A 26473-nucleotide genomic window follows, 5' to 3' on the forward strand; every position below is an offset into this window, starting at 1 on the left:
ATGTTGCTGTGATGCTGGAAGCTATGCCACTGGTATTTCAAATACCAGAAGAGTGACCCATGGTGGACAGACTTCAGTCGATCTTCTTCACTAAGAAAGAGTAGGAAGCAAGACTTGGCAGTCTACTTCTAAAAAAAAATGACTAATGAAAACCTTATGATCTAGTACCAGAAGTTGAAGCCCTCAGGTTGGAAGACACTCAAAATGCAACAGGAAAAGGGCTGCCTCCACAAAGTAGAACTGAACTTAGTGACATCAATGAATGGAAGCTTTCAGGACCTTCATTTGCTGATGTAGCATGACTCAAAATGCTCATTAACAATAGGAACATGGAACGCATGAAGTATTAATCTAGAAAAATTTGAAACATCCATATGCATAGAAGGAAGACCAGTTGATATAACATTCAAATTTATGCACCAACAACTAATGCCAGTGATGAAGAAATTGAAGATTCTTATCAACTTCTTATCAATCTCAATGTAAAGAAAACAAAAATCCTCACCACCGGACCAATAAACAACATTCTTCTCAACGGAGAAAAGATTGAAGTTTTCAAGGACTTCATTCTTCTTGGATCAACTATCAACACTCATGGAAGCAGCAGTCAAGAAATCAAAGAACGTATTGCATTAGGCAAATCTCCTGCACAAGACCTTTTTAGAGTGTCGAAGAGCAAAGGTGTCAGCTTGAGGACTAAGGTGTGCATGGCCCAAGCCATGGTACTTTCAATAACCTCATATGCATGCAAAAGCTGGACAGTGAATAAGGAAGACTGTAGAATAATTGATGCTTTTGAGTTACGGTGTCGGAGGAGAATATTGAAGGTGCCATAGGCTGCCAAAAAACAAACAGATCTGTGTTGGAAGTGCAGCCAGAGTGCTCCTTGGAGGCCAAGATGGCCAAACTTCATCTCTCATACTTTGGACGTATTGTCAGGAGGGACTAGCTGCTAGAGAAGGATATCATGTTTGGTAAAGTGGAAAGTCAGAGAAAAAGAGGAAGACCACCAGTGAGATGGATTGGCACAATGGCAACATCAATGGACTCAAGCGTGGCAACAATTGTGAGGTTAGTCCAGGACCGTTCTGTTGTGCACAGGGTAGCTATGAGTTGATACCTACTCAATGGCACCTAATAACAAAAACAACATCAACTTCTGCAGTCTGATTTTGATCAAATCTTGCAATCAAGAGGCTTGATAATTACTGGTAATTGGAAAGCTTATATTGGAAACAAAGATGTTCGAAAATATGGCCTTCGTGATAGAAATGGCACTGGAGGTCACAGAATTTTGCAAGACCAATGACTTATTCATTGCAAATACCGTTTTTTTTCAACAACATAAACCATAACTATACAAATGGGCCTCACCAGATGGAATACCCAACCAAATTGATTATATCTGTGCAAAGAGACTATGGAGACACTCAATATCATCAGTCAGAACAAGGCCAGAAGCCGACTGTGGAAGAGACCTCAATAATTAAATGGTTTAAATGAGAAGACCCAACTTACAGGGTATGTGAGGATCAAATGGGAAATAGCAAAAGCAAGGTTTAAACACAGGTGTTAGGTATTTTCCATGAACTGCAAAAAATAGCCTTTTCTAGCCAAAGAGAGCCTTTACTAGGACATGGGGATCTAGACACTGGTCTCCTTGAGTACCCCTGTTGTTGTTGCTGTTAGGTACCATCAAGTCAATACCAACTCATAGCAATCCTATGCACAACAAAAGGAAACTGCCTGATCCTGGGCCAACTTCAAAATCGTTGCTACCTTTGAACCCATTGATGCTGCCACTGTGCCAATCCATCTCTTTGGGGGTCTTCCTCTGTTTCTCCGACCCTCCACTTGACATGATATCCCTCTCCATGGATGGGTCCCTTCTGACAATATATCCGAAGTATGAGAGACGAAGTCTGGCCATCCTGGCCTCCAAGGAGCAGGCTGGCTGTACTTCTTCCAACACAGATCTATTTGTTCTTTTGGCAATCCATGGTATTTTCAATATTCTCCTCCAACACCATAACTCAAATGCATCAATTCTTCTACAGTCTTCCTTATTTACTATCCAACTTTCACATGCATATTATTGAAAATACCATGGCTTAAGTCAGGCTCACCTTAGTCCTCAAGCTGACATCTTTGCTCTTCAACACTTTAAAGAGGTCTTGTGCAGCAGATTTGCCCAATGAAATACGTCATTTGATTTCTTGACTGCTGCTTCCATGAGGGTTGATGGCTGATCCAAGCAAAATGAAGTCATTGACAACTTCAATCTTTTCTCCGTTGATAGGAATGTTGTTTATTGGTCCAGTGGTGAGGATTTTTGTTTTCTTCACATTGAGGTGCAACCCATACAAAAGGCTGTGGTCTTTGATATTCATCAGTAAGTATTTTAAGTCCTCTTCACTTTCAGCAAGCAAGGTTGTATCATGTGCATATCTCAGGTTGTTAATGAGCCTTTCTCCTATCCTGATGCCACATTCTTCTTCATATAATCCAGCTTCTCAGATTACTTGCTCACCACAAAGATTGAATAAGTATGGTGAAAGAATATAACTTTAGTGCACACCTTTCTTAATTTTAAAGCATTCATTCCTTCTTGGTCTATGTACAGGTTCCTCATGAGCACAATGTGTTCCAGAGTACTCGTTCTCTGCAATGTTATCCATATCTTGTCATGATCCACACAATCGAAAGCCTTTGTATAGTCAATAGCCCACAAATATACATCTTTCTGACATTCTCTGCTTTCAGCCAACATCCATCTGTATCAGCAATGATATCCCTCATTCCACATCCTCTTCTGAAACAGACTTGAACCTCTGGAAGTTCTCTGTCAATGTATGGTTGCAGCCAATTCTTTGTTATCTTTAGTAAAACTTTACTCGCATGGGATATCAATGATATTGTCTGATGATTTCCACATTCCATTGGGTCACCTCTCTTTGGAATGGGCACAACTATGGAGCTCTTCCAATCAATTGTCTAGGTAGTTGTTTTCCAAATTTCTTAGGATACATGAGTGAGTGCCTCGAGTGATCCTAGGTACATAATTTCTTCCTTCTGGGCCATCTTCCTTGGGAGTAAAATGAGGGGTCCAAATTAGGAAATCCCCCTTTCTGCTCTATATCAAATGATTCTATGAAAAAATGTGTTGTGATATTATGGCTAAAGCAATGGAGATGCTGAAAGCATGGATCTGGGTTCAAATTATGGTTCTGCCATTTCCTGGTAGTGTGGTTGTGGGCGAATCACTTAACACTCTCTAGACCTCAATTTTCTTATCTGTAAAACCAAGATAACAATGAACACTTACCGCATGGGTCATACACATGAGAATATCTTTGTGATGCGCTTAACGCACTGCCTGGCACATCATAATAAAAGTTGCTATTATATTGGAAAATATTTTGTTATATGTTATTATCTAAGTTACTAGGTATCATTGAGTTGGTATCAACTCATAACGACCTTATGCACAACAGACCAAAACACTGTCAGGTTCTGTGTCAATCCAACAATTGTTATGGTTTGAGACTATTTCTGCTGCCACTGTGTCAATCCATCTTGTTGGGCATCTTTCTGTATTTCCCCAACCCTCCACTTTCCAAACATGATATCATTCTTTAGGGATTGGTCCTTCCGAAGTATGAGAGACGAAGTTTGGCCATCCTGACTTCCAGGGAGCATTCTGGCTGTACATCTTCCAACACAGATCAGTTTGTTCTTTGGGCAGTCCATGGCACTTTTAATATTCTGCTCCAGCACTATAACTCCAATGCACCAATTCTTCTATGGTCTTCCTTACTCTCTATCCAACTTTCACATGCACATGAGGTTATTGAAAATACCCTGGCTTGTGTCAGGCGCACCTTAGTCCTCAAACTGATATCTTTGCTCTTGGACACTTTAAAGACGTATTGTATAGCAGATTTGCTTAATGTAATGTGTTGTTTGATTTCTTGACTGCTGCTACCGTGAATGTTGATGGTTGATCTGAGCAATGAAGTCTTTGACAACTTCAATCTCTTCTCCATTTATATGGATGTTGTTTATTGGTCCAGTGATGAGGATTTATATATATTTGTACATATACATGGAGAGAGAGAGAGAATTCTAGTATGGTGTTGGGGGATAATGCGCTGGACCGCAAGGTCAGTTTGAATTGCAAGGTCGGTGGTTCAAACCCACCAGCCACTCATCAGGAACCCTACATAGGTTGGAACCAACTATGAGTTGGAATCAACTCAATGGCACTTAACAACAGCAACAACATATACCACAAAAAGTCTTTAAGCTATTATTGTCAGATATTTTTTGTGATGATTAAATGAGACATTGTAGGGCCTGTATATAGTACATGCTTAATTAAATACTGATGACCCTCTTTTTTAAGAATCAGTTTGGGCAGTTTGGACATTCATGGTTCTCACTGGGGCATGGGATGAAGGGTAGGGGTTTGTGTGGGAAAATATTCAAACTACTTGAAGAATCAAAATTGTTTTCAGTCACTCTTAAGTCATTTATAATCACTCATTTACTTGGAATCAATGGAGCATGCCAATTACAACTCATTAAATCACAATATCCTATGGACTTTTACCTTGTACAGTTTTATCAGAGAATTAGTCCAAATTATTGTACTAGCTCTTTATAAAATATGCCCAAGGCACCATGTGAATGATGAACATCCATTTGAAACATTGAGAGCATCATTCTTGTCCAAGAAGGTTCTTTCTAAGGGTTTTGGATTTTTTTTCCCCTGGTAGGTGACAGGTCTGCAGAAAAGATAAGGCAAAGATAAGTTTTTCCACAATGTCGTACAGACGGGAACTAGAGAAATACCGTGATCTGGATGAAGATGAAATCCTTGGAGCCCTAACAGAGGATGAGCTCAGGACCCTGGAAAACGAGCTGGATGAGCTGGACCCTGACGTGAGTAGGCACGAAAGAGGAACACATTGTCACAGAACCTTACCAGCTGGGGGAGGGACAGGTTCAAGCCTCCTGAAGCGCTCTATCCTTTCTATGGCAATGATATTGGAATAAACATTGCCTTTGCAGGTTTCGTTGTTGTTTTTAATGTATCATGGAATGCATTAGCTAAGAAATAAAGGACTAGAAGACTCCTTTTCACTTGTTTGATGTTTTAACATTGCATTCCATAGTTGTCATATTTAAGAAGTTTGTTTAATTCTCAATATTTGTCTCTGTGGTCAACATCAAGAGGCAGGAGGACACTTGCCTGATAGGCTGTTTGGTCAGTCATGTCGGAGACTTGAACAGGGGTGAGGAAGGGATTTATGGATGGCCTACTAGACAATGGCCTTTGTCCTGTATGTCAGTCCCAAGTTGCCCCGCACTGAGCAAGTGCTTAATAACTACTATTGAATTCACTGGCGTTCTGATGTGGCATTCTGATGTAGGATCGGTTGTTGTTGTTGTTAAATGCCGTCGAGTCAGTTCTGACCCATAGCGACCCTCTAGAGGGTTTCCAAGGAGCGACTGGTGAGTTTGAACCACTAACCTTACAGTTCAAACTGACTTTGCAGTCTAGCACATTAACCCACAGCACCACACCAGGACTCCCACTGCTAATTGCACCAACCAGCCACTCCTCAGAAACCTTACACAGAGTCACTGTGAGTCGGAACCAACTTGATGGCACTTAACAACAATAACAACTGAATTAAATGAATTTGACATATTTTCAAATTAAAAGAATGTTGTACTTTAAAAAAAAAAAAAAAAGCCATCCATTGCCAAACTCTGGTTTAGCAGTGATCCATATAAAGAAAACAACACTTTTGTACCATTTGCATGGTCCTAATTCTCAGAACTGCTATAACAGAAAGACCACAAGTGCATGGTTTGAAGAAGCAGACATGCATTCTCTCACAATTTAGGAGGCTAGTCCACATTCCCAGTGCAGGCTCTCTCTTTGTCGATTCTGGGAAAACATCTGGTCCTTGTCACCTTTCAGTATCTGTGGGTCCAGCATTCCTTGGTGATCTCCATGGGTCTTGGCATCAATCTTCCCCTGGATCTAGGAGCTTCACAGTACAGAGATCCCCCAGGTCCAAAGGAGGCACTCCTGGCTCTCCTTTCTTGGTGATAGTGGGTCCCTCTGATCTCTGCTCTCTTCTCACTCCTTTTATCTCTTGTAGGACAAAAGATATTGCATACCTTCCCTGAGAAATTCCCCTGGAAAGGAATCAGGGCTGTGATGAAATTAAGTGTGGTGCAGCCTGTCTAAATCTTCTTACTGGTTTTTCATATCAGTTCACATCAGGGAGGATTAGTACGAGGTGCCACTTATATCATTACTTAGCTGCCAAACTACTGAGAATCATGCCTCAACCAAACGGACAAATTTGTGTGTGTGTGTGTGTGTGTGTGTGCACAATTCAGTTCATGATACTAACCCTCAACTAATCACTGCTAATGTAGGAGGAACGCAGTTTAGCAAGAAAAACATAGAAGTTTGAGAGGAACCCTGGGTGGTGCAAACAGTTGATGTACCAGGCTACTAACCAAAAGGTTAAAGCTTTGGAGATCTGAGTCTACCCAGAAGCACCTTGGAAGAAATGCCTAGAGACCTACTTCCAAAAAAAACAGCTGTTAAAGTCCATATGGAACACAGTTCTACTCTGACACACACAGAGTTGCTGAGTCACAGTTGACTCAGCAACAACTGTTTTAGAGGTTTGATGTACCAGTTATTGCCCAGCCATTTCCTCTTATGCTCCAGGTAGCCTGGGGTAAGATGCTGTGCTTCCCTGGGCTGTGTCCCCATCCATGAAATGATGGGAGTTGGTTGGCTCCTTTTCAGGTCTTCCTTCCAGATAGGATTGTTGTTGTTGGTGTTAAGTGCTGTCAAGTCAGTTCCAACTCATAGTGACCCTGTATAGGGTTTCTGAGTTGCTTCCGGCGAGTTTGAACCACCGACCTTGTAGTTCAAACCAACCTTGCCATCCAGTGCGTTAACCCACAGAATCCTCATCCTGTGTCCCAGGCGCTGCAGAATGAGAAACTCCTCCAGCAGGGCTTACCTCATCTTGTTTTTTATGACTCTTTTTGGCTCAGCTGTGAGGAGGTAGTTCCCCTGAGGAGGCTGCTCAAGTTGATGAGAAGTCACCCTTGGTGGCTAGAGCTGCAATCCCTTCCTTACTCCCCTGCACCATCTTTTCCCATCAGATTGGGTTTCAGTAAAAACAAGCCATGTGGGTAAGGAACAATCAGCTTCAGGCTTTATCGCTGTAAAATTATTCTGTTCTACTTCTGCCTAGTAGCGTAGTGGTTACGAATCGGGCTGTGAACCGCAAGGTCAGCAGTTCGAAGCTACCAGCGGTTCCACAGGAGAAAGATGAGGCGTTCTGCTTCCGTAAAGATTTACAGCCTTAGAAACTCTATGCAGGGTCGCTATGAGTCGGAACCGACTCCACGGCACTTAACAATAACAACAATAACTTCTGCCTACAGTTTCATAGAGGTATCAGAGCAGCCTTAAAAGGTGGGAATGAAAGGGGATGTAGCTACTTGTATTCCGTTGGATACACGTAACTGGCGCCAGGTCCTCTGCTGGGCACCCACAGGTGAGTCTGACTGGGATTCTGCCTGTCAAGGGCTCAGCATGGCCGGGAAGAGGGCATCATTGACTCTGTTCGAACTGGGAGCAGACAGAGAGCTCATAGAAAGGATTCATTCTTACTGGTGGGAGGCTTCACAGAGCAGGTGACTTTGGAACCAGGCCCAGAATTTTTGTAAGTTGAGAATAAAAACAAAGAATTCCAGGCTAAGTCAATGCCAACAGCAAAGCCTCAGGGACAAAAGGTAACTGGGGATGGTAAATCTCAGTGTGGTTTCTGTGGAGGGTCAGGTGAGGCAAAGGAGTTAGGGTTAAACTAATGGGGTCAGGGGCAGGATTTGCATGCCAGACAGAAGAGTGTAGATGATGCTTCTTGGGGTCCTAGGAGCCCAGCAGGGGCAGTAACTGTCTGTGGCTTTGTGGTTTAGGGAGCTGGCTATGAGGACAGATGGACTGGACGGGCACTGGAGAGATGAATGAGAGGTGAAAGGGGCTGGTGTGGGAGCCTCCACCATCCTGCTCAGCAAGGTGGGACTGTTCTTTCCTGAAGATAAGGAAGGACCCTCTCCCTTTCCACAGCACTACCTGCCACATTGTCCAGGCTTTACTGTCTCCATGGAGGAGAAGTGACGGTCCCCACAGGTCTGTTGTCCCTGGCCCTCTGTGCTGCTAGAGTTGTTCTGAGCCGCCAGGAGGGGACTGAGAATAGATCAGGCTGTGGCTACAAGCAGGGCAAGAATAAGGGTCAGATCCAAGTGAGTGCCGAGAGGCAGGTGGAGGAGTCCTCTCAGCCCTGTGTGTAACCTGAGCTCTGATCCACTTGGAAATTGGCAAAGAGGTCCCACACATGTTCCCCTTCAATGCCTCGCCCAAATATCAGGGCATCTGATCCCACAGCAAATTCCCAGGGCCTCGGTACCTCTGGACAGACAGCTCTTCCCCCTACCAGCCCTCCCTGCAGGTCCCCATTGGAGGCAATAGAACCCAAGGCTCTTCGAGCTCATCAGATTTCAAACAGGTTCCTAAGTGTGTGCCCCTTTCACTCTAGCCTGAAAGAAACCGTGAGAGTGGATTTGGGAGTAAAAACAAACAAAAGCCATTGAGTAGATTCCGGTAAGACAGAGTACCGCTACACGGTCTTAGAGTTTTCACAGCTATACATCTTTACAGGAACAAACAGCCACATCTTTGTCCCATGGAGCTGCCAGTGGATTTGAACCACTGACCTTCCTGTTAGAAGCCAAGTGTTTTAACCACAGTGCCACCAAGGCACCTTGGATTTGGGAGTTGTTGTTGTTAAGTGCCATCAAGTCGATTCCAACCCATAGCGATCCTGAATAGGGTTTCTGAGGAGCAGCTGGTGAGCTTGAACCACCGACCTTGCAGTTCAAACCAACTTTACAGTCCAACACATTAACCCACAATGCTGCACCAGGATTTGGGAGTAGGGATGGGAAATCTGAAACCTGGGATTCTTGTATCATTGTGATCTCAAAGTGGATACTTTTAGAGATCCCTTACCAAGTTTCAGGAGAAGAGAAAACAGAGTGGGTGGAGATAACAGAGCCCAGTGGGGTTTCTGTTGGGCCCACACAATTAGCTCCTTCATGGAGATCTTCTCTGTTACCTGATTTGCAAGACAGTATGTGATTTCTGAAAAGGTATCCTGGGCCTCCTTTCTTTCTGAGTGCACAAACATTCCAACTCGAGTTTCGCCCTTTTGGCCCACATTCTGGAATCACAGCACAGGGAGAGGCTGAAGGTATGCAGATGGGAGAGGCCTCGGAGCCCAGGGTGGCCACAGAGACAGATGGGAAATTGAGCCCAGAGAGGGGTGGTCACCTGTCCAAACAGTGAGAACCAGACCAGAGCCCAGGTCCCTGGTGTCTAGACCATGGCCCTTCACTGTCATCTGTGCTTCACTTCTTCTGTAAAACTCACGTAGGCAGGCACTCCTTTAACCCTCATCCCAACTCTTAGATGCTTCTGAGTTATGGTGTTGGAGGAAAATATTGAAAGTGCCATGGGCTGACAAAAGAACCAATAGATCTGTTTTGGAAGAAGTGCAGCCAGAGTGCTCCTTGAAGGCCAAGATGGCCAAACTTCGTCTCTCATACTTTGGACATATTGTCAGGAGGGACTAGTCACTGGAGAAGGATATCATGTTTAGTAAGGTGGAGGATCAGAGAAAAAGAGGAAGACCCCCAACGAGATGGATTGGCCAAGTGGTAGCATTGATGGACTCAAGAGTGACAACAGTAGTGAGGTTGGCCCAAGATCGGGCAGTGTTTTGTTCTGCTGTGCATAAGGTTGCTATGGGTTGGTGCTGACTTGATGGCACCTAACAACAACAACAACAACCCTTAGATGCATGTACTGTTATTGTCCCATTTTACAGGTGGGGACACTGAGAGGTGAAATAACATGAGCAGTAGAGTTAACACTCAGCCACATCACTCCGAGTCATCACATGAGTCTTCAGGAAGATTGGGCCCCAGGTGTACTTTGGTTTCCTGGTTCCAGAAGATGATGTATGAGTTGCAAAAGCAACGGAGTTAGTTCTGACTCATAGTGACCATGAGTAGAGTTTCCAAGGCTGTAAATCTTTATGGGAGTAGACAGCCTCATCTTTCTCTCAAGGAGCAGCTGGTAGTTTCGAACTGCTGACCTTGAGGTTAATAACCCAACTTGTAACCACAACACTACCAGAGCTCCTTTAGCAGCCCTATAGGATTGAGTAAAAGTGCTCCTTTGGGTTTCTCCAAGGCTGCAAATCTTTATGGGAACAGCCAGTTTCATCTTTCTTTTGATGGGTTTGAACTGCCAACCTTGTGGTTAGCAGCCCAGTGCTTAACCCACAGCACCACCATAGACCCTTACTCTGGACTTAGGCACATGCTTTTCTCTCTCTGGGTTTCAGTTTTCCTGTCTGTGAAATGGACAGTCAGCCTAGGTGCCCTGTGACACCCCCTCCAGCTCTAACCATCTACCATTCTATGAGTATTGCTGGCAGGCTTATTACCTGTATTCAGAAAATACTTCAGGGCCTTACATATTTGGTTATGCAATTGGTAAGCCCTGTGTCATGTGACAGATTAGAGTACGAGGAGTTGGAAAGCAGTTCTGTTTGTAGCAGAGCAATCCTTAAAAAAAAAAAAAAAAAAAGGTTCCCGAAACTTTCTATCTGTAACTCTCAGTCTGGAAAAACTCGGGCTTATCATGAGATTGCTGCACTTGGACTCCCACGGGAGAGGAATGCTTCATGTGCTAAAAGTATCCGCTGTTGACTGATTCCCCAAGAGGCTCTGCCCTTTCTCGGTCTCTCTGAGTTAAGTGGATGCTGCTCTGAAGCGGAGCCAGCTGCTTGCTTCAGATTGCTTTTATGCCAGGCAGAGGGGAACATGAGCAGTGTACAGCGAGAGAGGCTTGAAAATGACAAGTCACATGGTGACTTGTGCAGGGAACAGTGAGCAAGTCCCTATATGACTGACAGGTATTTAACATTTACTGGCTGTGCCACACGCAAAGCCCTGTGCGATGATTTCATTTAATCCTCTCAGAGATAGGTAGGTTATTAGCCCCGTTTTAAACATGGGGAAACCAAGGCTTTGAGAGATGAAATAACCTGTCCTGATGCAACATGGGTGGTGCTCGGGTTCCAACCTAGGCAGTCTTGACCTCTAGTCCGTCCTGGTAGCCACAGCCGCTGTGAGCACATGCGGGGCCCAACCTAGGAGAATGTGGTGAGGCGTTACTAGTAAATTGTTTTGTCCAGTTCGATTTCCTTTGAAGTCCTTATGTTATTTTCACCATAAATACTATTCTTCAGAAAAGAATAAGAAACCATCAAAACAAGGAATTTAACTATAAATACTGCTTGTTAATAAGGTTTTGGGAAAAAGGTAGAATATATTTTTTTAAACTGCCTCAGCAAAAGGATCAAAGTATTTGTAGGAGAAAAGATGGTAAACTTCCTTCCAACCTTATAAAGAAATTGGGCCCTAAGGGTTAATTTTAAAGTCAGGCATTTGGAATCTGTGACACATTGTAACCATAGAAACAACAATAGAAACAATTGTCTCCAGGCATGAAAAGACTGAAATAATAATAATACCTTTTGTTCTTTGTTTGTTGCCCTGTGGTGGGCACTTTACATGTGTCATTATCTCACATCATCTCTGCAAGGACCCTCTGAGAGTGGACCTCATAGATCAGGATTCATTCCATTCTATAGATGAGGGAGGCGCCAGTGAGTACTCAACTATTGATTGAAAGGTTGCTAGTTCAAACCCACCCTGCGGCACCTTGGAAGACAGCCCTGGTGATCTGCTTCAGAAGGTGACAGTCTTGAAACCCTTGTAGGTCAGTTCTACTCTGAGTCAGAACCAACTCAACAGCAAGGAGCAATAAGAACAATGTTGTTTAGTGTCCTTGAGTTGGTTCTGATAGGGTATAGGGTTACCGAGGAGCAGCCGACCTTGTGGTTCAAAGTCCAGTGCTAATCCTACAGCACCATGTTGTTGGCAAGTACCATGGAGTAGGTTCTGACTCATAGCGACCCTGCACAGGGTTTCCAAGGCTATAAATCTTTACGGGAACAGAACGCCTCATCTTTCTCCCACTGGTAGTTTCGAACTGCTGATCCTGAGGTTGACAACACCATACAGATGAGGAAATAAAGGCCCAGAGTCACACAGCTAGTAATTGATAGAACTAAATGCAGGTATATCCTGCCTTCCTGAGCCCACAGTGTATCCAGACATATGGGAATTCAGGAAAAAATAATGGAGGAAAAAACTGAGAATTGTAGACTCTCAAGCGAACAGGATATTTAGAAACCATCTCTTCTGTGCCCCTTCCCAGCCCTGAAATACACATACCTGCTCAGGGAAAGAAACTCAAGTCCCTAGGTGCCACAAGTGGTTGACATGCTCAGCTGCTAACGGAAAGGTTGGGTGTTTGAGTCTACCCCAAGGTACCTTGGAAGAAAGGTCTGGCAATTTACTTCTAAAAAACCAGCCATTGAAAACCCTATGGAGCCGCCCAGTTCTATTTTGACACACATGAGGTCACCATGAGGCGGAGTCAACTCACCAGCAACTGTTTTTGGTTCCTAGATACATGTTGCTCATTCAGTGATTTGTGAATTTCATCCAATCCTAATACCAACCCTATGAGGCAAGTATTATTACTATCATATTAGTGATGAAAAACCAAAACAACAACAAAATCCAAAGAAGAGATGGGCCACACAGCAAGTCAGCTGAAGAGCCAGGATCAGAACCTGTGCCTTGCTGCCAGGCTCCACAGACCCCTAAGCCCTCCCTACTCAGGGCACCGTGTCGTGTCCTGTGAGCCCGAAGGAACATCTTGGCCAGTCAGGAAGCAGCCAAGTTCAGGCCACAGCCACAGTCTCCCTTGTAACACAAACCGGCAGAATCACAAGCCCAGGAGGACAGAGTAAACAGTTGAAATGGAAAGAAATAAATCTCTCTAAAAATAGGCACACATCCTTAGAAACACTGCCGGTTGTGTTAGTGGGGTGAGGGTGACTCAGGCCAGGTGTCATGGAGGCCTACCTCTCCCTCTGTCTGCTGGTCTGACTGTCCTGCATCTGCCCTGCCACGGCCCTGCCTCCTCTCCCTGCCTCAGGCTGGCTTTAGCCTCCCAGAATGCCCTCCTTTTTCCACCATCCCTTCCCTCATCTCTGCTTGCAGGGTGACCTGGTAGGCCTGGAACCCCTTGCTGCTCAAGTCAGAGTCTTCCCAGTTTTCAAGGCCCAACTTCCTTGGCCCTCCAACTTCTAGCAAAACCTTCTGGATGCTTCCTCCCCCAAGAAGCAACATAGCACCTGTCCCATACTGGGATGACTGAGTAGTTTCCATTTTGAATTTAACAATTTGTTTTTGTTTTTTAACTTTTTATTGCTGATTGAGCGAAGATTTACAGACCAGATCATCAGTTTTACATTCAACAAATCAAACACTTTGTTTCATCTCAATGATAATAATCCCCTTCAAGCAACAACACGTAGGAGCTCTGGTAGCGTAGTGGTTATGAATGGGGCTGTGAACCTTAAGGTCGGCAGTTCGAAACTGCCAGCTGTTCCACGGGAGAAAGATGAGACTTTCTGCTCCTATAAAGATTTGCAGCCTCAGAAACCCTGTGCAGGGTCGCTATGAGTTGGAACAGACTCCACAGCACTTAACAACAACAACAACAACAGTACGGGCTTCCCCTGTGATTCCTATTTGCATTCCACCCACTTCCCTATCCCTTCTCAACTTTGTCCTTAGGAAAATGTTGCCCTTTTGAATTTGAATGATTGACCATTCCATGGTGAGCATGCCTTGTTGGTTGTTGTTGTCCCCCTCTTCAAACGTATCTACTACTTAGCTGAAAATTGGGTGAGTTCCTTTCCAGACCTGAGGGTGGTTGAGAGCCATAGTCTCAGTTTCCTCCCATCTCTTTCTGACAAGTAAACCCGGTCTTTTTTTAAAACAAACAAACAAACATTTTTTTGAGTTTTGTTCAACATTTTCTCCTACTCTATCTGGGACCCTCTGATGTGACCCCTTTCAGGGCGGTTGGTAGTTGTAGCCGGCACCATCTAGTTCTGGTCTCAGAGTTGTGGAGACTGATGTTCACATATTCCATTCATCCACTGGACTAATTGATTCCAAACTTCTTCAGTTCTTATTACTCTTCTTTCTTCTGCACTTGGGAAGACCAATAGCCGCAACTTAGGTGGCCGTTCAAGAGCCTTCAAGATCCTAGATACTGCTTCACTATTCACTTAAGCAAGATGTAAAACATTATCCTTGCCAGTTGTTAGCCAATTGACCATTGTGGTCCCTCAGACTTGGTCCTGAGCCCCCAGGCCCATCAACTCATTGCCTTAAGATATTCAATAATACCTAGGAAACTTTCATCATCTTGCCTAATATATGCGCCACCACATTGAGAGTTGTGTTTGCAGGAAAGGTAAATTACTCATGTACAAATATTCTCTTCCAAACCTTTACATATTTATGCTATATATAAATAAGTATATATCCCACTTTGCCTCCCCTACCCATTCAGCCTATATCTCAATTCATGTGGTGCTGTGGGCAAATGCATCAGGCTGCAAAGTCAGTTTGAACTCCAAAGTCGGTGGTTCAAGCTCACCAGCTGCTCCATGGAAACCCTACACAGGGTCGCTATGGGTCGGAATCGACTTGGTGGTACTTAACAACAACAACAACACACAGAACACTGTTGTTCCATGATTGTGTATATATCACTATTTACCTCTGTCCCCTTTAGCCCATGCATACTTCCCTGTGTCTTCACCTGTCTTCATTCTTCTTAGCCACCCTTCCCTCTTCTTCTGTATTGCCCTCCCTGTCACTTGAGCTAACATGTGTCAGCCCCTAGCTAGTGAATTACTCTCCCCTCCCTTCCAACCCTGACAACCATCAAAGAATGCTTCTTTTAGTATGGCAACCTTTTCTTTAAGCTTTTACAATAATGGTCTCATATAATACTTGCCCTTTTGTGATTGCCTAATTTCATTAAGTATATAATGTCCTCCAGGTTCATCCATGTTGTGAGATGTTTCATAGATTCATTGTTATTCTTCAGTGTTGCATGGTATTCCATTGTGTATGTACCAAAGTTTGTTTATCCATTCTTCTGTTGATGGACACTTAGACTGTCTCCATCTTTTTGCTATTGTGAACAGTGATGTGATGAACATCTGCATGCACATATCCACTTGTGTCCTGGCTTGTATTTCTTGTGGATAAATATTAAGTAGAGGGACTGCTGAGGCATAAAGAGTCCTGGTGTGGTGCTGTAGGATAAGTATCAGACCAAAAGTCAGTTTGAACAGCAAGGCCAGTGATTCAAGCTCGACTGACTTGATGGCACTTAACAACAACAACAAGATATTTCTATTTCCAACTTTCTGACGTAGCTCCATACTGTGTTCCAGAGTAATTGAACCATTTTGCAGCCCCACTAGCAATGTAGGAGGGTCCCAGGATCTCCACACCCTTGCCAGCATTGTTTTTTGTTTTTTTTTTAACTTCTCTGTTAATGCTGAGGTGAGATGGTATCTCATTGTCATTTTGATTTGCATCTTTCTAATGGCTAATGTCACACTAGGAGTCCTGGTGTGGCACTGTGGGCTAGTGCATCAGACTGCAAAGTCCTTTGAACTGCAAGGTCAGTGGTTCAAGCTTACCAGCTGCTCCTTGGAAACCCTATACAGGGACACTATGGGTCAAAATTGACTCGATGGCACTTAACAACAACAAAAATGGCTAATGATCGTGTCCATTTCTTCGTATGTTTGTTGGCTGTCTGAATGTCTTCCTTGGTGAAGTGTCTGCATGTCCTGTGCCCTTTTTTGAATTGGGTTATTTGACTTTTCCTTGTAGAGGTGTTGTGATTTTCTATAAATTTTAGCTTTTAGTCCCTTGTCTGATAAGCCATTGCAAAGAATATTTCCCCAGTCTGTGGGCTCCCTTTTAACTCTTGGTGAAATCTTTTGATGCACATGAGTTTCCAATTTTTAGGAGGTCCCAGTCATCTATGTTGTCTTCTACCTTCTGTGTGTTTTTGTAATGTTTTACAGTATATGTATGTCATGTATTAGAGCCCTTAAGTTTATCCCTATTTTTTCATTGTTGATCTTTATTTACTTCTGTGTTCTCAATTTTGTTCCATTGATCTGTGTATCTTTTGTTGTACCAGTACCAGGCTGGTCTAGGTTTTACATTTAGGTCTTTAATCCATGCTGAGTTTATTTTTGTATATGGTATGAGATATGGGTCTTGTTTCATTCTTCTGCAAATGGATTTCAAGTTTTGTCAGCACCATTTGTTGAAGAGACTGCCTCTTCTCCATTTAAGGTGTTTTGGCCCTTTGTCAAAGATCTGTTAGCTGTATATGGATGAATTTACATCTGAGTTCTCAATTTTGCTCCATTGATCTATTTATCTTTTGTTGTACCAGTACCAGGCTGTTTTGACCACTGTGACAGTGTAGTAAATTTTGAGATCAGACATAAGAGGCATCCAACTTTGTTCTTCTAATTAAGCAGTGCTTTGCTTATCCAAGGTCTCTTTCCTTTCCATATAAAGTCCACCTTTAAGAATGATGTTGGAATCTGGATTGGGACTGCATTATATCTATAGATTTTAATGTTCTTATGGGGAACTATTTTAAATATGTAGGAGAATATAGAATGTATTGATGTTCTTATCATCCAAATGTAACAAATGTTAAAGTATTGCCTACTTGATTCAGATTAAGCAAAGAAAATAAATCACTATATAGTTTAAACCCTCTCTTCCCTGCCTCAATTCCTTCCCCATCTCTTCCACTCTCAACACTTCCTACCTAAGAAGCAACAAACCAGACACCTATAACGTCCGTCAGTAGGTAACAAATGAAGGAAGGAAGATGATCCAGTTTTTCTGAAGAATGTGGCCATCTTGATTCGTCTTTGCTTTTCCACTCTTGAAAGAGATGTGGGTATAAGAAAAATTTCACTTGCCACCTAACTCTCTAGGAAGAAAAACAATAGCAGAGCCAATAATAAATGGTTACTGACTCTTGACCTCTGCATCAGACAGTAGAGAGTGGTGGGAACTGTAGCAGACAGAAAAGTGTGCCTTTGTCCAAAGGGCACTTGGTGTTGATCATTGCCAATGTGAGATTGCAGGCCGGTGTTGCCAGATTATCTGATTCTTCAAGAGACTCTGGACACTTGGTTTTTTAATGGGCTAATTGCCTTGTGTGTGTGTGTGTGATTTGAGTGAAGGTTTACAGATTCGTTTTCCATTCAGTGATTCCTACGCAGTTTGTTTTGTGACTAGATTGCAAACCCCACAATGCAGCAGCATTCTCCCGCTTCCTGCCTGTGTTTTCTGTTTCCATTTGTCCTTCTTTCCTGTCCCTTCCTGCCTCTGAGCTTTGTCCATGGGCATATGCTGCCCTTTTGACTGTTCTAAGGAGTACTGGTCTATCATTTGGATAAGAAGCAGTGGTGGCACTGTGGGTTAAGCATAGGGCTATTAACCTGAAGCGAGGCAGTTTAAAACCCACTAACTGCTCCATGGGAGAAAGATGAAGCTGTCTGCTCAGTAAAGATTCACAGGTTTGGAAACCCTATGTGGGTTTGCATTGAGTCAAAACTGACCCAAAGGCTGTGGATTTGGTTTTGGGATATTGTTGGCTGAAAGTTGATTGATTCAGTTCCAGGCCTGAAGGGTGTCTTGGGCTCTCACCAGTTTCTAATCTAACCAGTAAGCCTGGTCTTTTTTATGCTTCTGACTTTTGTTTCACATTTTTCTCCCACTCTACTCAGGACAATCTACTGTGATCCCAGTCAGAGCAGTTGGTAGTGGGAGCCAGGTACCATCTACTTCTTTGGGCTCAGGGTAGTGGAGGTGTGTGTGGTCCTTTGGGCTAATTGTTTCATTACATCATTGACATTTTCTTCACTCTTTTTTGCTCTGGACAAAGAGAGACCAATAATAGTTGCATCTTAGATGGCCTCTTACAAGCTTTTAAGACCTCAGTTGCTACTCAACAAAGTAGGGTGTGAACTCCTGGTGTGGCGCTTGTAAGATCAGCCCTGGACTGCGAACCACAAGGTTAGTTCAAACACACCAACCCTATATAGGATGGCTATGAGTTGGAACCGACTCAATGGCACTTAACAAAACAAAGTAGGGAGTAGAACATTGTCTTTGTGGATGGACGATGTTTTGTTGGTGGACTTTGATGTCCCTTGAGGCTATAGATCTGAGCCCCAAGACCTAGCAACTCGTTGGTTGTGGTTATGAAGTTTTCATAACTTAGGCCCCTGTACATTCTACTATAAGGAGCTCTGGTAGTGTAGTGGTTACGAATCGGGCTGCGAACCTCAAGGTCAGCAGTTTAAAACTAGCAGCAGTTCCTCGGGAGAAAGATGAGGCTTTCTGCTCCTGTAAAGATTTACAGCCTCGGAAACCCTGCACAGGGTCTCTATGAGTCGGAACCAACTCCACTGCACATAACCACCACCACCATACTCTACTATACATGGATATATTTGTAGTACATATAAATGTGTATATAAAAATATTCTCTCTCAAGTTGCCTATTTTTAAATGTTGACAGCTCATTCTAATGTACAGACCAAATAAACCAAGTTTCAGTGTTTAATTAGACTGTAGACTTCCCAGTTTGCAACTCTGATTCTACTCCATATGACAGGATTTTGTTTTTGTTTAATACTGAAGGTTGGTAGTTCAAACCCAGCAGCTGCTCCTTGGAGACCCTACACAGGGTTACTATGAATTGGAATGGACTCAACAGCACTTAACAGCAACACCATACATACACGTATATATAGTAAATATGATTAGATACAGGAAAAGCACGTAGCCTAGTGCTTGCCACATGGTGTTGTTGCTGTTTGTTAGATGCTGTCCCGTCGGTTCTGACTCATAGCATTCTGCATACAACAGAATGAAGCACTGCCCCATCCCACGGCCTCCTCACAACTTCACAACTGTTGTTATGCTTGAGTCCATTGTTGCTGCCACTCTGTCAATCCATCTCATTGGGGGCCTTCCTCTTTTTCACTGACCCTCCACTTTTCCCACATAGTAGATGCTTCACGAATGTTTGTTGACTCTGAATATATGATTGTTCCTAGAATCTAGTTTTTTGAAACCTGGAATCACATTGCATCCCACCAGAGACCTAAGGCAGTCAGGTCCAGTTGTGCAAGCTGTGCACTGCACTTCCTCCAGGAGACACTGTTTGCCTAGACTAGATCGTAAACAGTGCCCTTGGAGTTGTAGTGTGTAGAACCCACACAGCCTAATGCAGAGGACCTCCATAATCTGGTGTCTATTAAGTCAAATGGAAGTGATCAATAAGGCCCAATGGTGATAAAACAGATTGGTAATAAGCAGCTTTTCGATGCCTTAATTCTGAGATTTGCAACTATCAGGAACTTTTAGAACCTCATTTTTCAGATAGTAAACCCAAACCCAGAGAGCATCAGTACCTTGTTTGTGATCTCACAGCCTTGGTATTAGAACAAGGTTGTTAGTTAAGATGCAGTTTGGCTGCAAGTAGCAGAGATTCAAAATAACCTGATTTAAGCAGTGGTTTATTCGTCTGTCAGGTAGGCAGTGTAGGACTGGTATGGAGCTCTGCTCTCTGAACGACCCAGAGTTTCACTGGGTCACTTCTCTTTGGAATGGGCACAAATCTGGGTCTCTTCCAGTCAGCTGACCAGGTAACTGTCTTCCAAATTTCTTGACATAGATGAGTGAGTGCCTCCAATGCTCCATCAGTTTAGTGAAGATTTCAGTTTGTATTCCATCAATTCCTGGAGCCTGTTCTTTGCCAGTGCCTTCAGTGCACCTTGGACTTCTTCTTCTAGTATCATTTGCTCTTGATCATATGCTACCTCTTGAAATGGTTGATCATCGACCATTTCTTTTTGGTACAGTGACTCTGTATTCCTTCAATCTGCATCATTCAATATTTTGTCCATAGAATCCTTCAATATTTCAAACTAAGGCTTGAATTTTTTCTTCCGTTTCTTCAGGTTGAAAAGTGCTGAGTGTGATCTTCCCTTTTGGTTTTCTATCTCCACGCCTTTGCACATTTCCTGGTAATATTTGACGTTATCTTCTTGAGCTCCTCTTTGAAATTTTCTATTACACTCTTTAGCTTCTCATACCTCCCGTTTTCTTTAGCATCTCTATGCTGGAGAGCAAGATTCAGAATCTCTTCTGACATCCAGAAGAGGAGGATGAGCATTACATAAGAGCTGGCCAGATTCCTAGGGAAGTTTGGGAATAGAATTTCCAGATCAATGTGGGAAGCATGCCACGGCTGATCAGAGCACTGAAAGCAAAGTCTTTTGAAGACGAGGGTGGAGGGAGGAAAGATGGAATGCTCGGAAGAGCAAAGGCCTGGAAGTGTGGAAGTGCTGGGCAGTGGTGGAATGTGGAGATGCCCAGAGAGGCTGGACTGTGGAGGACTTGGAGATGAGGATCATGAGACTGAAGAAGCAGGAGTAGGTTGAGGCCAAGTTATGGAGAGCTGTCAGTGCCTGGCTGATGGATTTGGTGGTGATTCTGTAGGTCAGTGAAGGTGCTGAGCAGTTCTGAGTGTGGTGGGAAGTGAAGTAGCCAGATGTATATATTGATGAGGTCTGTCTAGCTGCTGGAGTTGGAGAGGAGTGAGGCAGGGAGACCACCTAGGAGGTTGTTCTGATGATCTCAGAAAGAAATGACTTCCACTTCAATGAGAATGGTGCCTATGGATAGACACATTTCACAGCCCTACAGTTTCAGACTTATACAGACTCCTTTCCCAGCAAGCCATGCTCCATGCCTGGTCTGTGCTGTGCTTTCTGTCCCCTCCCCGTAATGCCCTGCCTGCTCCTCCCTGTCTTCACCTGGCCTTTTCCTCCTTGGCCTCTAAGACTCAGCTGAGGAATCACCTCCTCCAGGAAGTCAGAGGCTGGCGGGTAAGGTTATGTCTTTGCTTCACCTGAAAGCGTCTACGGAGCAACCACTGCTGCCGATCACCAGCTGGCATTGAGTTGATTCCAACTCATGGAACCCCACGTGTGTCAGAACTCTGCTCCATAGGGTTTTCAATCAAGCAGATCAGCAAACCTTCTTCCAAAGAGACTTTGGATGAATGTCAACTTCCAACCTTGTAGTTAGCAGCAAAGTGCATTAATCATTCCTTCTCTGGAACAGGGACCATGAGTCCATTGGCTCAGGATACCCAGGGCCCAGCACACAGGGCTGGGATATTTTTCCTGTAGGTGAGGAAGAAATGGAGGATTAGAAGAAAGCCAGGAAGGGGAGGCTTGACCTTACTTTTACCATGGACGCTAGGGACACAGAGGGTGTGCTGTTAAAACCAATCTACCTCACCAGAAACAATTGCTGGACTCGAGCCACAGGCCTGCCTTTCAGTGTCCGCATGAATGCCCTATAATGTTGACTAAGGGAAGTAGCAATTATTGAGTTTTCTCAATCCTACAGCAAGGTCAGGGACTGAGCTAAAGGCCTGGATCTTTCTGAGAGAAAGAAAAGGGGAAGAGGCCCAGAGTGTGTGTGTTGGGGAGTGTCTGGAGAGAGGGGTTATTAAAAGTTTGATCCCCTGGTCAAGATTCTGTGGCTGCAGCATGAGAGGGAACGCACACTTCTGCTGCCACGCTCTCAGGTTAAGCCCGCCCATGTATGGCAAGGAAGCCCTGTTGGAGCCCCATTGAATGCAAAGCTCTCTAGCTCAGTGATCTGCAGCAGGGTCTGGAAGCCTGGGCAGTAAAAGCAGAGGCAGAGGTCTCTGTGTCAGAAGGAAGGAGCCCAAGGGGACAGTGGTTTTTACATAAGAGAAAACAAACATGGCAGATAACTGGGAAATAGACATTTTTAAGAATCATTTACAGGTAGATATCCTGTACAGGGTCGCTATGGGTTGGAACCGACTCGACGGCACTCAACAACAACAACAATCTTGTAAAAGGTGTTTGGGAGACTGTCAGGGCTAGAAAATATTTTGACCTGACCAGGGATGGTGGGAGGCAGGAAATGGCCAGGGGTCTAGAACACACTTAGGTTAAATTGTTTGAAATAAAAGTGGGAGAGAGGGAGTCAGTCGGAGCTTGAAGTGTCAAGGCTCCTAGGTTTCATTCTTACTCAGGCCAGTAGCTCCATATCTCTGGGCCTCCGTTTCCCCATTGGTAAACTGAGACTAGTTCAATAAGGAGATGAGTTCAGCTTTCTAACACTTGGGTGGAAGCTTGGTTCTCACATGGCACCACATCTGGTTCCCTGAATCCATTCCTAGAGGAAGGCAGGTGGAAAGTTTTCATGATTTAGAAAAGAGTTCTGGGCTCTCAGTCCAGTGTCTGGCATCAAGGTGGGCCCTTCTGTCCCTAGGCTTTCAGTTTTCCCCAATATCCAATGAGGAAGTTGTACCAGGGCCCTGAATGAGCCCTTACTCCTCTAAGGAGTTGTGTATGGTTCTGTAATGTACCCAGAACCCAGGACTCAAGAAGCTCAGACCAAGGGAGACACATTTTCATTCTCTTCTTAGAAGTAGCAATTTATTTGCAAAAGTGACCAATTTGCTTGTTTTGTTTTGTTTTTCATTGTGAAGAATCAAGGTAGGAACATTTTATATATTGTTAGCTACCAATATATTGTGGTGTTGGAGGAGAATACTGAAAGTGCCATGAACTGCCAAAAGAACCAATAGATCTGTTTTGGAAGAGGTGCAGCCAGAGTGCTCCCTGGAGGCCAAGATGGCTAAACTTTGTCTCTCATACTTTGGACATATTGTCAGGGGGAACAGTCGCTAGAGAAGGATGTCATGCTGGGTAAGATGGAGGGTCAGAGAAAGAGAGGAAGACCCCCAACGAGATCAGCCAGGTGGCATCATTGATGGCGTCACGTGTGGCAGTGGTAGTGAGGTTGGCCCAGGATCGGACATTGTTTCGTTCTGCTGTGCATGAGGTCACTATGAGTCAGTTCCAACTCCATGGCACCTGACAACAACAACAACAACCAATCAGAAGACAGTCATACCAGTCCTTGAGCTTGCTAATTATCTACAGTACCCTCTACAAAGAAGCTCAGGCTTCCCGACTGTGTGACTTACAAGCTATGTGATTTTCAGCAAGTGACTTCAGTTTTCTGTGCCTGTTTTCCCAAATGAGAATTAAAGAATTGGCCTAGAGGGCCTCTTAGGACTTTGCAGCACTTAGCTTCTGGGAGTCAGTGATCCTCTTAATACAGGATGCATGTGTGTGTGCTTGAGTTGTGTGTGTGTGTGTGTGTGTGTATGCACACACATCTCAATGACCCATCCTAGTTGAGCTGAGACAGCATCTCACAGAGCAATAATTACCTATAACAATGGTAACTATGTGGGCATTTGTTATTTGCTCTTACTGGTACCTATTCGCAGGGTGTTAGGATCCTAACAATAGTTAAGGGTCTGTCACAGCTTCATTGTCCTATGACCGGACATGGTGGGTAGGAGGGAGGGGCCAGACTTCAGAGTATGGTTGTGAACATTAGACTAAGATGTTAGTTAACCACCCAGGCTACACACTTGAGGTTAAATTTTATAGTATTTAAAAGCAAGTCACCATATCAGAATAGAGGCTTTCTGTTTTTCTTCCTATGATTGTTTCCAAGAAAATAGTCTGTTTTAAAGTGATTTTTAATACAAATTTAAAGTTAGAAACCCATTCTTTCTTGCTTTAGGTATGAACAGGATACTTGGTAAATACGAGTATTTGTAGAAAAAAATTAATGAATGTATTGACTTCTCTGTATGTGGGATTTTACCAAAATGGACACTATTTTTTAAATGTTTTATTTATTTGTTGTTGTTAAATGCCATCACGTAGTGACCTTGTCTAGAGTTTCCAAGGAGTGGCTGGTGGGCTTAAACTTCCAACCTTACAGTTAGCAGTCTAGTGCTTATCCTGCAGCACCATACAAGGACTCATTTTATTTACTTGCCAATATTTAAAATCAAGCAATTTCACATACAAATGGGTAAATCTGCCACCTTCTTGCATGGCAAAAAATTGCTGAAGCTGGGTAGTTTGGGGATATGAAAACTCCATTGTGCCTTCCAGTCGTCATCATTCCCAAGGAAACAACAGCTACAGTTACTGGCTAAGATCAGAGAGCATCTAGAAATTTCTGCTCCTTAAAACCAACACTAATTTTCCTGTTGGGACGTATAAGATTTGGAAAGACATGGAGATTTGCTCAGGATCCTAATTAACAAGATTCTTCCTCAAAGCAACTCTAACTTACTATCTATCCAAGATGGCTTTGGTATAAGAGTGTATGTGTAGTGTGTGTGTGTATAAATTCCCTTAATGCAAAAATTGATAATTGTTGTTGTTATGAATAATAGTAACCCTATGTAAAACAGAAGGAAACACTGCCCGGTCCTGCACCATCCTCACAACAATTGTTGTTATGCTTGAGCCCATTGCTGCTGCCACCGTGCCAGTCCATCTTGTTGGAGGTCTTCCTCTAGCGTAGTGGTTACGAATCGGGCTGCGAACCTTAAGGTCAGCGGTTCGAAACTACCAGCCGCTCTACGGGAGAAAGATGAGGCTTTCTACTCCCGTAAGGATTTACACCCTCGGAAACCCTGTACAGGGTCGCTATGGGTCGGAACCGACTCGATGGCACTTAACAACAACAACAACCACTCTACAAAGCATAAAATCCTTCTCCAGGAAATGATCCCTCCTGATAATACGTCTGAAGTATGAGAGATGAAATCTAGCCATCGTGGCTTCTAAGGCACATTCTGGCTATACTTCTTCCAACACAGATTGGTTTGTTTTTCTGGCAGTCCATGGTACATTCAACATTTTTCTCCATAACTCAAATGCATCAATTCTTCTATGGTCTTCCTTATTCATCGTCCAACTTTCACATGCATATGAAGTTACTGAAAATACCATGGCTTGGGTCAGGCGCATCTTAGTCCTCAAACTGACAGCTTTGCTCTTAAACGCTTTAAAGAGTCTTGTGCAGCAGATTTGCCTAATACAATACATCATTTGATTTTTTGGAGGGAAGGGGTTTGGCTCAAACTTGATTTAGGAAAAGACAATTTGCTTTCATTGGGGCCATGGGCAAAAGAGGGTACCCAAGCAGTAGACGCCCCAGGGTAGGTTGAGGGCTGGGCCAAGACTCTGGTGCTGCTATACAGCTCCTTCTCCCAAAAGCTTCAAGAAGGTCAGGGGCAGGTATGGGCTGGGAGGGGACCACAGTGGCCATTCACTTGGGCAGGACATCAGAAGATTTGGACACCAGTTTCTCGTCACAGGTCTCCATCTTCTTCACAACCACAGCCTTGGTGGAGCTGGTGCGGCTAATGGAGCTAGATCCTCCACTAGAGCTGAAGCTGGACTGGAAGGAGCTCAGGCCATAGTTGACACTGGGGCTTGTGAGACCCCCATAGGTTGAGCTCAGAGCACCAGGGTAGCCACTGGTGGTCTTTGTGTGAATACTCATGTTCTGCATCCCAGACTCCAGCCGGCTCTCCTCACCCTCCAGCAGCTTGCAGTAGGTGGCAATCTCGATGTCCAATGGCAGCTTGATGTTCATCAGCTCCTGGTACTCCCACAGTTGCTGCGTCATGTCCTGCTTGGCTCTATGCAGGACAGCCTCCAGCTCCGTCACCTTGTTGTTGGCATCCTTAATGGCCAGCTCTCCACGCTGCTCAGCATCAGCAATGGCGGCCTCCAGGGAAGCTCTCTGGCCTTTGAGGGCATCAGTCTCAGCCTGGATCTGGCTGATAGTTCGGAAATCTCAGTCTTTGTACGACAAAGTTCACCCCTGTGCTTCCCAGCCAGTGTCTGCAGCTCCTCATACTTGATCTGGTATATGATCTCCACCTCAGCCTGGCTTTGGTTGGCGATCTCCTCAGACTGGGCCTTGAACTTAGCAACGATGCTGTCCATGTCCAGGGAACGGCTATTGTCCACAGATAGCACCATGGATGTGTCCGAAATCTGGGCCTGCATCTCACGAAGCTCCTCAGCATCCAGCTGCAGGAGAAAGTTCATCTCATCAGTCAGCCCTTCCAGGCGGGACTCCAGCTCTATCTTGTTCATATAAGCTTCATCCACATCCTTCTTGTTTTTGTTTTGAATGTTTTATTGTGAATTATGTAATCGTTTACATGGGAGAACATGAGTTTTACATTCATCCTGTCATATATTGTTTCATTGCCATGGTTACAATCCCCTCCACGCATCATCAACTAACCAAAGGGTATACACTACAAGCCTGCCCCCCGGTCGTCAGC

At 44.0% G+C, this 26473-nt stretch overlaps 1 protein-coding gene and 1 pseudogene across 1 annotated transcript in view; one reads left to right on the top strand and one right to left on the bottom strand.

Moving 5' to 3' along the window:
* The first annotated feature begins 4807 nt into the window (after positions 1 to 4807).
* Positions 4808 to 26473, top strand: part of TMOD1 (tropomodulin 1) — a 69676-nt gene continuing 48010 nt past the window's right edge. Inside the window, exon 1 of the mRNA XM_006863136.1 lies at positions 4808 to 4944. Within this exon, the coding sequence (XP_006863198.1) occupies positions 4825 to 4944 (120 nt within the window). The 5' untranslated portion in view covers positions 4808 to 4824. The remainder of the gene's footprint in view (positions 4945 to 26473) is intronic.
* The window catches only part of LOC102822183, a 1966-nt pseudogene continuing 933 nt past the window's right edge, over positions 25441 to 26473 (bottom strand).

This window comes from Chrysochloris asiatica, unplaced genomic scaffold, assembly GCF_000296735.1.
Source record: "Chrysochloris asiatica unplaced genomic scaffold, ChrAsi1.0 scaffold00053, whole genome shotgun sequence".
NCBI lineage: Eukaryota > Metazoa > Chordata > Mammalia > Afrosoricida > Chrysochloridae > Chrysochloris > Chrysochloris asiatica.